This window comes from Mustelus asterias, chromosome 10, assembly GCF_964213995.1.
Source record: "Mustelus asterias chromosome 10, sMusAst1.hap1.1, whole genome shotgun sequence".
Taxonomy (NCBI): Eukaryota; Metazoa; Chordata; class Chondrichthyes; order Carcharhiniformes; family Triakidae; genus Mustelus; species Mustelus asterias.
Genome location: NC_135810.1, coordinates 16,695,768 through 16,708,006, shown reverse-complemented (window position 1 = coordinate 16,708,006; position 12,239 = coordinate 16,695,768). Strand labels below are relative to the sequence as shown.

Sequence of the window (12,239 nt, the reverse complement as noted above, 5' to 3'; positions counted from 1 at the left end):
AGGCTGACCAGACCAATCATCTTCTGTGCCCAAGACATTACCGTGTTACATGGGCACTGATAACATTCAAACAGAGTAAAAGAAAAAATTTGGATGTAATAATCCTCAAATCAAGGATTTTAATACGTGTTTAAAGAGAGGGATGGGGTGGCACGGTGGCACAGTGGTTAGCACTGCTGCCTCACAGCGCCAGGGACCCGGGTTCAATTCCTTGCTTGGGTCACTGTCTGTGCAGAGTCAGCATGGGTTTCCTTCGGGTGCTCCGGATTCCTCCCATAGTCCGAAAGACATGCTGGTTAGGTGCGTGGGCCATGCTAAAATTCTCCCTCAGTGTACCTGAACAGGTGCAGGAGAGTGGTGACTAGGGGATTTTCACAGTAACTTCATTGCAGTGTTAATGTAAGCCTACTTGTGACACTAATAAATAAACTTAAAAAGCAAAATCAAAGAAGAAAAAGCCAGTCATTCGGTGTTTATTAAGGAGCCTAATCAGGCATATAACATGAGAACTTGCAGAGTTGAATTGCATATTACTCATACATTGTGTGCACAAGGCCCAACTTGACAAGAAAGGGTAAAATACATTGGAAGCAGATTTTCAGTCCATTATCACACTGTGAACCCTATAATGCTTGCCTTCATTTCACAAATGGCTATGCTTCATATAGTAAGCAAAGCCTACAAACAAGTCACATCTTTAAGCACTTATTACTTTGATGTTTCTATGCTGCAAGTATTGCTTCAATCTGCTAAACACTGTTCATTCGCTTTATTGCGGAGTCCAATGAAATCCTTTTACCTACAATCATTTATCTGTAGGTTATGAAAAACTTCAGTTACAGTTTAGATACATTCTGAAGAGTTTAGAGTGCATAAATATTACATCACTCTAATGTTATAACCAAATAAAAAACCAAACCACAAAAAAATTGATAATAGACTTACTGAAAAATGCTAACATGAAGATGCCATCATTGCCTACTCTCAGTTGGTCTGCATCATTGAAGTCATCTCTTGGTGGAAAATCTTCCTCCTGTATTTGTAAGGTGACACAATGCTTTATGTGATAGCTTGTAGTTTTAGATTATAATGATAAAAAACTTAATGTTATTAAAATTTCCACAATCAACCAGATCTCCCACACAGCACCTTGTTTGTACGATAAAATTCCAGGAAAATAACACTCTATAACTACTCCTGGGGAATGGAGATTATGTTAGCAGTGCTGCAAACACAGTGATAAGATTTCCTCCAATTCTTATTTCAAATAAAAATATACAGACATTCTAAAGCATTCAGATTCTGAAGAATAGCAGAAAAAACTATCAGAAGAATTTTCCATTGTGGTTACAGTCATGAGGCATAATGACTCAAGAAAATCTTCCCCAGAAGCTACTAACAGTTGAACTAGATTGGAGTGTTTCAATACTAGTTTAAAGCAAACCTTCCTTATTGTTTGTTAATTGGAATTGAATAGTAGCGTGGAAAAGGTGAGAAACATTTTTGTATGATTTTGATGTATTTAGACAAAATTGTGCAACTCGTTTCAATACAAATTTCCTTAAATTATGCAAGCCATTACATTTATTATCTGAATGTTAACAACACTTTTTCATGTTAAGTTCTACACAAACTGCAGTGTGCTTTCACTTCTAATTAAGCATTTTGTGTTGAAGCTGCAAATTATTTGGCTTAAACAGCTTAAGAATTCATAAACATTGCTATAATATTCAGAATAACATGGGCCTTAGCAGTTCAGATAAAGTTGACTTGATTCTGTTCGTAACATACTGTATTAAATAGATGGGATGCACTAAAGCTCTAAAATACCATGATCTAGTTGCTCAAACTCCAATCCTATGCTATATTACATCAACCTACATATACCAAATCTATGACTAAACTTAAGATTTTTCTTTCACTTCGAGGTATCTCAGCAACACATATTCCCTGAAGAGGATCTGGTAATAGTCTACACCCAGACCATATTAATGCTACTTTAAAACTTCTGCGAGTGACAAACTGATCGGACTTGATCCCTTCCTGCTTTTGACACATATTGATTTCCATTCCAATAACATGACTCAGAACAGAAACTGGCCAAATGGGCACTGCAGTTACTGTTGCGCTATAGGAATGACGTGGAGATGCCAGTGTTGGACTGGGGTAAACACAGTAAGAAGTTTAGCAACACCAGGTTAAAGTCCAACAGGTTTATTTGGTAGCAAAAGCCACACAAGCTTTCGGAGCCCCAAGCACCTTCTTCAGGTGAGTGGGAATTCTGTTCACAAACAGGGCATATAAAGACACAAATTCAATTTACATGAATAATGGTTGGAATGCGAATACTTACAGCTAATCAAGTCTTTAAGGTACAAACAATGTGAGTGGAGAGAGCATTAAGACAGGCTAAAGAGATGTGTATTATCTCCAGACAGGACAGCCAGCGAGACTCTGCAGGTCCAGGCAGGCTGTGGGGATTACAAATAGGGTGACATGAACCCAATATCCCGGTTGAGGCCGTCCTCATGTGTGCGGAACTTGGCTATCAGTTTCTGCTCAGCGACTCTGCGCCGTCATGTGTCGTGAAGGCCACCTTGGAGAACGCTTACCCGAATATCAGAGGCCGAATGCCTGTGACCGCTGAAGTGCTCCCCAACAGAAAGAGAACAGTCTTGCCTGGTGATTGTCGAGTGGTGTTCATTCATCCTTGTCGCAGCGTCTGCATGGTTTCCCCAATGTACCATGCCTCGGGACATCCTTTTCTGCAGCGTATCAGGTAGACAACGTTGGCCAAGTTGCAAGAGTATGTACCATGTACCTGGTGGATGGTGTTCTCACGTGAGATGATGGCATCCGTGTCGATGATCCGGCACGTCTTGCAGAGGTTGCTGTGGCAGGGTTGTGTGGTGTCTTGGTCACTGTTCTCCTGAAGGCTGGGTAGTTTGCTGCGGACAATGGTCTGTTTGAGGTTGTTTGAAAGCAAGAAGTGGGGGTGTGGGGATGGTCTTGGCGAGATGTTCGTCTTCATCAATGACATGTTGAAGGCTCCGGAGGAGATGCCGTAGCTTCTCCGCTCCGGGGAAGTACTGGACGACGAAGGGTACTCTGTCCACCGTGTCCCGTGTTTGTCTTCTGAGGAGGTCGGTGCGGTTTTTCGCTGTGGCGCGTCGGAACTGTTGATCGATGAGTCGAGCGCCATATCCTGTTCTTATGAGGGCATCTTTCAGCGTCTGGAGGTGTCTGTTGCGATCCTCCTCATCCGAGCAGATCCTGTGTATTCGGAGGGCTTGTCCGTAGGGGATGGCTTCTTTAACGCGGAATCTAAGAATCTAAGTTCCGCACGCATGAGGACGGCCTCAACCGGGATATTGGGTTCATGTCACACTATTTGTAATCCCCACAGCCTGCCTGGACCTGCAGAGTTTCACTGGCTGTCCTGTCTGGAGACAATACACATCTCTTTAGCCTGTCTTGATGCTCTCTCCATTCACATTGTTTGTATCTTAAAGACTTGATTAGCTGCAAGTATTCGCATTCCAACCATTATTCATGTAAATTGAGTTTGTGTCTTTATATGCCCTGTTTGTGAACAGAATTCCCACTCACCTGAAGGGGCTTGAGGCTCCGAAAGCTTGTGCGGCTTTTGCTAGCAAATAAACCTGTTGGACTTTAACCTGGTGTTGTTAAACTTCTTACTGCGATATAGGAACACATGGCAGTCAATTTATGCTCTGAAAGTCCCCCCAACCAGCAATGACGTAACAAGCAGATGCTGTCTGAGGAATAAATATTGGCCAGAACACTGAAGGGAAACATGATGATTATTCTAGTAAGCCATGGAATTTTTCTGTCCATTTAAGTGAACAGATAGTGTGTTTTTAACATCCCATGTTAAAGATGGCATCGCTGACGGGCAGCACTCCCTCAGTAATGCACTGAATGGTCAGCTCAGATTGTACATTCAAGGAAAACGAGTGGGAATTAAACACACACAGGTGCATTTAGCCAGTAAGTCAAGGCTGACGCTCAGAAAGAATGAAATTAACTCTAGCCTGATAGTATACACCACATAGAAATATAACTTGAATTATTTGAAAATGTAATCTTCCATACGTTTCACCTTGAAATTCAATTTAGGTCATATTTGATGCGATAATCAGTTATTGTACTGTTTCCCTTCTTTCTCACACCCGTATTACATTCCTTGCTCTATGCTCCTTTCCACCAACCTAACCCCCATTCTCTCAATCTTCCTCCTTCTGGCCTTTAGCTCTTAAATGTATGTGCTTGTCTGCAATTGTTTGCAGCTGCAAAGCCAGCTAGGCACTTCGTAAAGTAGGTAGAATATATTTACTCAGTATTTACTTAGTTGATATGAGCACATAATCAGTGACCAGCCACAAGTCACGGGTGCTGAACTGACAATGGTTTAAAATGCTTAGTTGTTTATGATAGACCCATTTTCAGCTGTTACACAGGATATGCGGCATAGAAAAAGACCACTCAGCTCAACCAATACAGGTCCATACTAATGTTTATCCTCCACTTGAGACTCTTCTCTTTCATTCTCTAACCCTATCAGCATAACCCCATATTCCTTTCTCTCATGTGCTTATCTAGCCTCGCTTTCATTGCTCGCCTCGACAAATCCCTGTTGCAAATTCCATATTCTCATTGTTCTCTAGATAGAGAAGTTCTTCTGAATTCCCTATTTAATTGTTTTGGTGATTATCCTACATTGGGAACATTCTCTGTGTCTACTCAATCAAAAGCTTCATACTTTTAAAGACCTCATTTAAGTCATCCTTGCTCTTCTCTTTAAAAGAGACCCAGCCTGTTCATCCCCCTCCAGTAAAGTAATAATTTTAATTAAAAATTTGTTTCAAATGTTTAACTCTTTTTTTTTTAAACTCACACCACAGTCTGTAGAAAAAAGTAAACTTTATTCTCAAGAAAGGTGACATAAACCAGTGTTTGAGTTGTCACGTACAACTTTCTATTAAGCAGAACTTCACTTGCCAAATTAAACATTTATTCAAAGATATTCAAATAGTGCAGCGTTTGTAAATTGTATGCACATCACTCTACAGAATTTGTCATATGAGTATTTTAAATTTCAGGGTGGAATAACAAACCAACATATTAAGAGACTGTGGTTAAATTTGGCATTCTCACCCCTGTAAATATCAGTTTGAAACTGTGGCATATTACAAGTGGGACAGCAGGAAAAGGAGACAGGAAAAAAAGATAGTGTTTTAAGATTCAGACAGTTAAGTATCTTAATTATTACTTAGCATATGTAGCATTAAATTTACAGGCTAAGTTTCACATAAACCCAGCTACAGAGTCACTTGGGTTTTACCTTAAAGAAACGCAGTAGCCATCTACGACTGTAATTACAAGTAGCATTTCAAATCTCTTTAGCTAAAACTCCATGCCGTAGTGCAATAAAAGCTACTGTAGGTCAATACAGATATAGCATCACCATCAAATTACTGGCATGCTCAAGTTCTAATGGACAAACTCCGGGCATCAACTGTACTTACATAGGACAAAAATACCCCTTGGTCATGCAGACACATATGCATTTTACTTTTTAGGTTACCATGATACTTGACAATGAAAGCTTTAAAAAAATAAACACTGCAACTGGAAATTTCCTAAAAGAAATGTCTTAAATCCTCCAGAAATTGGATTCTAGAGATTTGGAAGACTATTGTAAAATGTACGGTTAAAACATGTACCAACAGGGCAACAAAACACAGATTCACTTCAAGATTCCAAACTTAGTAAGCTCACAATGATAGCCAGACTGTCAAGATGGGGTAAAACAAATCAAAATTAATCTTTCAGATCATTAACTTAAAACATTAGTTTCTCTCTACAGATGCTGTCCAATTTGCTGAGTGTTTCCAGCAGTTTACAGAGTCCTCGTGTTAGATTTATATTTTTTACACATTTCTTTTGTGTAAAAAAGAATCTACACAGGGAAAAAATTAAAAGACAGACTAGTGTTTAAAAAGTGCTTTTCCATTTTCCAAAATGCTCCAGAGCTAATAAAATACTTTTGAAGAGTAGTCACTATTGTAATGGAGCAGCCAATTTGTACATACAAGTTCCCACAAATTTGTTATTTTAAAAAAATTGTCGGTTGAGGAATAAACATTGGCCAGGATATAATGAAATAGTGCCATGGAATTTTGTAAGATCACTTATGAAGGCAGACCATCTTGCCTGAAAGATGGTGCCTCCAACAGGGCAGCACTCCTTCAGTACTGCAGGGGGTGTCCACCTAGTTTTTTTGCACTCAAGTCCCACCACCACAACCTTCAGGCTGAGGTGAGAATGTTACCAACTGCTTGGAAGCATTTCACTGTTTATACAATCGGACCTTAAAATGTCAGGAAAGTATTATAGCCCCTGAATCTGCGAATGCAACAAAAAAGGAAAAATTAGAACTTAAAAATGCCATTCAAAAAATTGTCAAATCTGGAAAGGATTCTTAGTCAGATTCAATACATTATTGTTATTTAGGACTCTGTTAGCCTATAAATATTAAAACTGACCTGTACACAAAATAAATTACTGATCTACTTTGACATTTTTCATAGAAACCCTACAGTGCAGAAAGAGGCCATTTGGCCCATCGAGTCTGTACCGACCACAATCCCACCCAGGTCCTACCCCCATATTCACCTGCTAATCCCTCTAACCTGCGCATATCAGGACACTAAGGGGCAATTTTAGCACAGCCAATCAACCTAACCCGCACATCTTTGGACTGTGGGAGGAAACCGGAGCACCCGGAGGAAACCCACGCAGACAGGAGGAGAATGTGCAAACACCACACAGACAGTGACCCGAGCCGGGAATCGAACCCAGGTCCCTGGAGCTGTGAAGCAGCAGTGCTAACCACTGTGCTACCGTGCCGCTCTGTTAAGCTGCATTCTGCGATTTAATGGACTTTTAAAGTCACTGAAGTCAAGTTTTGGCAAATTTCTGATTTCAATAATGGATACGCAAAGCCAAGAGGAAAGAAAAATGAACTTAAATAAGGTACAAATATAATTTTAAAATCTGCAAATACTGAAATATCAGGGTGGAAGGTGGCAAGAGGAAAAAGTGCTGGGAATACATAGCAAACCAGTCAGATGGCTGACCGAGGTTTACAAAAGCAAACTGAGGCAAAAGACCATCCTTTATTTACTATACATTGATCTTGAGCGCAAGATATGTCCGAATTTTTAACTCATCTTAACTGCTAACAATATAATAGGTGAACTTCATTATAACGTTAAGTTGGGACTAACAGATAGAAGATTATATCTAGGTGTTTATTATTATATTCAGTTTTTGCATTTGCTGCACCAGGAAAACAAATAAACAACCAATTTCAGATCATGGTTTAAGGATTTTACGTCATAGTGTGTGTCATAGATGATGTTTTGTTTTCAGAGACAAAGAAGATCTTTTACTCACCATTTTCATGCACGTGCACGTTTTCTTCTTGCAGTTGCCTCCACATGCCTGTTGCCTATTTTCAGTTTGCATACAAACTTGTCAGGCAACAAATGCATACGTCATACAGAATTCACACTATAGCTGGTTAATTTCCAATTGGTATCAGCTTGACTACCACTTGCATCCAGCTCAGTCTGGGTTGAACCTGTTTACATGTTCATTTTAGTATGACTGATTTCCATTTAAATAAAAAAAGGTCTTGCTCTTGGGGCTATTAAAACTATATGGTCATTATAAACATGCTTTGTTATAACAAAGTTAGCCAGACAGTAGCATAATTTACTTGATCCATTAAATACACTGACTCCTCAAAAATAAAGGGCAGCATGAGATTTCCATGTATATCTAACTTTCCATTACTAGAATTGCTCTGGCCTTTTAATTTTTGTTGCAGTTTTATTGTTCAACAGATGCTAATCTACAGACCATCTTTATACTAAAATGTTGAACTTGTATCCTGCTCTATAGGATCTGCAATTTTAATTTTGGTAAGTCAAATATTGTAATGTTAAATCATAGAATCCTACAGTGCAGAAGGAGACCATTTGGCCCATCGAGTCCGCACTGACCACAATCCCACCCAGGTCCTGTCCCAATAACCTCATGCACTTACCCTAGCTAGTCCCCCTGACACTAAGGAGCAACTTAGCATGGCCAATCGACCTAACCCGCACATCTTTGGAGTGTGGGAGGAAACCGGAGCACCCGGAGGAAACCCATGCAGACACGGGGAGAATGTGCAAACTCCACACAGACAGTGAACAAAACCGGGAATCGAAGCCGGGTCCCTGGCACTATGAGGCAGCAGTGCTAACCACTGTGCCATATAATCCTGGTTCCGAGAGGTGACAATATATTGAAGTTAACTTTGTTCTTTATCAATAAAGGGGTCAGGTGAAAGTCAAACTGTTGAATTTGCGTGCTTTTATGTAAACAGATATCGCAATTTACTTTCAAGTGTGGGAAATGCATCAACTACCCATTCATCACCTTTCACACTACTATGCAGGGTTCCAAAACACTCCATTCCATTTCTCCTATGACCACTCTGCATTTGGCCTTCTACGATGTTCCAATGAAGAGGATGGTTCTGTCTCATATCCTGTTTCTTTTAAAATACTTTTCATCATTAATATCCTCTGTCGCTGAAGACTCCACAGGTAGAACATCTATTTTCTCAACAGATGCTGCCTGACCTCTCGAGTGTTGATTCAAATGTTCTGCACTCTAAAAGTCATCTCAAATAGCCATAACTCCCTGGAGCCTGAAAAATCTGAATTAGTTAAGTTTAATGGACACAAGTATCGCCACCTTTTATAGTAACCTTTCCTGTCCCCACTGCAGACCCGTTAATCATCTGGGACCAAATCAGCATCACTTGGAGCCTCAGTAGCTCTTTTTTCAACCCACAGCCTATCGACTGGCAGAGATGGAGAATCCCACTTTCAACTTGATACTGGTTCCCGGATAATGCAAAATGTAAGAACTGAAATTAATGAAGTCTGATTGAAGATTGAAGTCTATTTTGGGTAAAGGTCTAGATTTCGAAAACAATTTCAAAAGAAATCTACTCAATGGAAATCCATTAAACGATATTAGAGTTCCAGTCCACCAAAGGTTTTGGCTATCCTTTCAGATGCATTGTGTCAAGCTGCCAGGGGGAATCAATTTACCCTTTAACACTTTAAGGAATCTAGATTTAGATGTAGTAAAATTATACATTCAGCTTTATAATCCAGGTGGCACTTCATCTCACTGTCATTCAAGTCTTGCACTTTTATCATTTTACAATCCTGAGAAATTAAAGCAAAGGAATTACACCGCTGCTTAAAGATAATTTAATTTTCCTGAACTAAGCGCAACACTTGTTTCAATAATCCACTGTCAAATTGACAACATCAAGATAGCTGACAAAAATTATGTAGATATTTCAAAGCAATAATTGGCAAAATATTGCTGTTGTTCAATGTACAAACATCAACTAACAAGTTCAGGAGATTAAGGAAGATGCCACGAGTTGTGAATCTGCAAACCATTCCAATATTTGCATCTCAACAACTGCATCTTGCCATTAGCCTTCCTGTTATTTTTTGGAACTTGCTGGGTTTGTATATTAACAGCCCATTAAATAGCTGCAGAAAAACGTAACAGCAAATGTATCTTTTTAAATGTGTGCTATTGTTGATGTAATGTCAATCGATCTCTCTGATTCGGAAGGGAAACAATTAGAACTGTTCAATCAAATTTTACATTTTAAGAATCTTTTCTTCTCTTTCTGCATACAATCCTTTTGTCTCTTTATTTCTCGGTGCTTGATTTACCATCTGAATTCACCCGTTCTCCATTATTCTTGTTTCTCCTCAATTCTCAAATGTCATTGGTTAAGGAGAAACTGCTGGCCACATCATTCACTAAGTGGCATAGCATTATAAACTTTCAGTTCCAACAAGTCATGCACACAAAGAATTACACTGAAAGGTACAGGAAAGGGTACAGATCTAACCAGTAGCATATACAGGGAGATATCCCATTGCAACAAGATCAAGCCCAGCTCATTTCTAAATTCAAAGGTCAATTTCCCTCATTTCTCATTCCGTACCTGATTTGACTCTAATCCACCCTCCTCCATCATTCCTTTGTTTCACTTTTAATTTTAAATCTCATTGGTTAAGGAGCTAGACAATCTATCAAAAATTTGAAATTCAAATTAAATTCAAATGATTCCACATTGGTTTTCTTTGACATAGTGCCTGGTTTAATATACCAACAATTAAATGGTTCTTGGACTATATCAGTAGTGTGTTTGGAGACATATTCAAAAGTCATGTAATAACCTGTGTTGCATGCTGTGATTGGTAAACTGTCATTTTTCAATGTTTTTCTGGTAACATAACCCCATTGCAAATAGGGTGTATTTACTAGAAAGATTCCCATTTGGTATGAAATTCAGGGTGAATTAAAGTTTTACTTATAAACAACTTTTACACAAACAATATTGAAAACATTTCACCTCACAGGCATCGGTTCTTCAAAATTAATGTCTATTCAGTCAATAAAAGAAAAATGCGAGGGAGTGTTTTCTGTTTAAAAATCACCCGTTTTCACCACAGAAGATATGATAATATTTAATTGTTACCCACCAAAAACATCTTCTAGATCTACTGCCACTTGTGGGTCCATCTTTCAGGGTTTCCTATCCTTCACAGAAGTTATGAGGTTAGTTGTAGGTAAAGTTATTTTCCTCCAATCATTTTCATAGGGAAAGTATAAACTCAGACAAAAGTCTAACACTAATTTCAAGACATTTACTCAAACTGGTTCAAATTGTGAAAGGGCTAATTTGCAACAGAAAACACCCTTGATAATTATAATTGTGATCGATGTATGATAGCATAGCACAGAAACGCAAGAAAAGTGCACAGTGACCAATTAGAAAAATATGCAAACCACATTTTTTAACATGTAATGCAAGCACTCCATAGTTATATATGCAGGATAGAACTGTACCTGAGGTGTACTTTGTAGAATTTCATCAAACAGATTCCTAGGCTCCCTAAACTGTCCATGCGTAGCAGATTGTTAAGCAGAAAAACACAAGACAATATATGGTAACAAATGAGTAGAGGCTAAATATAAAATGTCAAACTGCCATTCAAATTTCTAAAAACCTGATTAGATTGTCAAAAATCTCATGAGTTTGGCACAACTGCGTAGTTAACACAAAATTTCAAACAGTTGCTGAAAATAAATTGTTATTTTTGCAAAATTAGAAGGTGAAGTTTTTAGATTGACATTTTTCTAAAGTGGGCATATTTTCAAAAGAGTGTTAATGCTTCTGTGGACCTAGAAGTAGGCACTCCCATTTGCCAATATTACAAATGGTTAAGTGAAGCAGGCTTACCAAAGTGATTAAGAATTCTACTTGGATCACAGAACTGGGTATCTGTTTTCAGCACATGGAGCAAGAGGCTTCAAGGAATAACTGGGTGAACTGTATCATTGAGTAACATTATCACAGTAGTAGAACTCACTAATGCTTTCTGCTGCTCACGAATTCCTACGCAAAACATCTAGCTTGTATCCATCAGAGCATTCTGTAAATCCACCTGGTTTGTCAGCACGTATCAGTCACCTAATGAAAAAAAGCTATGGTATCACCTTGATATTTTGGACTAAAATAAAATAATTTCTCACTCTTTGTCCGGGTTCTGCTGCCCCAGCTGCCATTGCAGCAGCTTTGGCTTTTTCTGCTTCATCGTATGTTGGCAGGGAGGTGGCAACACTGTATGGGGGTGGCACTGGCATAAGGTCACTCTGAAGATCGGATTCTATTGAGAGAGAAGACAGGGACAAAAATTAGTTGAAGTGTTGGTCTGGAGAGAAGACGACAAATAAAAATATATTTGTAAGTTACTTTGTAACAAATGGTGTTAATTATACCAAAATGTGATTATTCCAATATTGAAAATTGTTAGCACGAGAATGGAAAATCATAAACACATTTTTTACACTCATTATTACCAGATGAATTCCTACCCACCATGCTCATGCTTAAATTTATAACAGCTTTCTAGAATGGAGTTTAGGCCCTTTGAGTTTATTTTCACTGCAGATCACCCAATTGATTTCATCCTGGTTTGTTGAAGGAGACTAATATACAATCAGCCTTTTCTGTCTTTTTGGTTTAGAAAACAGCAACATCTTGTTTCCTAAAT

The 12,239-nt window shown here is 38.8% G+C and overlaps 1 protein-coding gene across 1 annotated transcript in view; it reads right to left on the bottom strand.

The window, feature by feature from the left end:
* Positions 1-12,239, bottom strand: part of ndfip2 (Nedd4 family interacting protein 2) — a 77,059-nt gene that overhangs the window by 34,140 nt on the left and 30,680 nt on the right. The window contains exons 3-4 of the mRNA XM_078221638.1: positions 11,719-11,852; positions 946-1,033 (exon numbers count right to left, since the gene is read on the bottom strand). Of these exons, the coding sequence (XP_078077764.1) occupies positions 946-1,033; positions 11,719-11,852 (222 nt within the window). The remainder of the gene's footprint in view (positions 1-945; positions 1,034-11,718; positions 11,853-12,239) is intronic.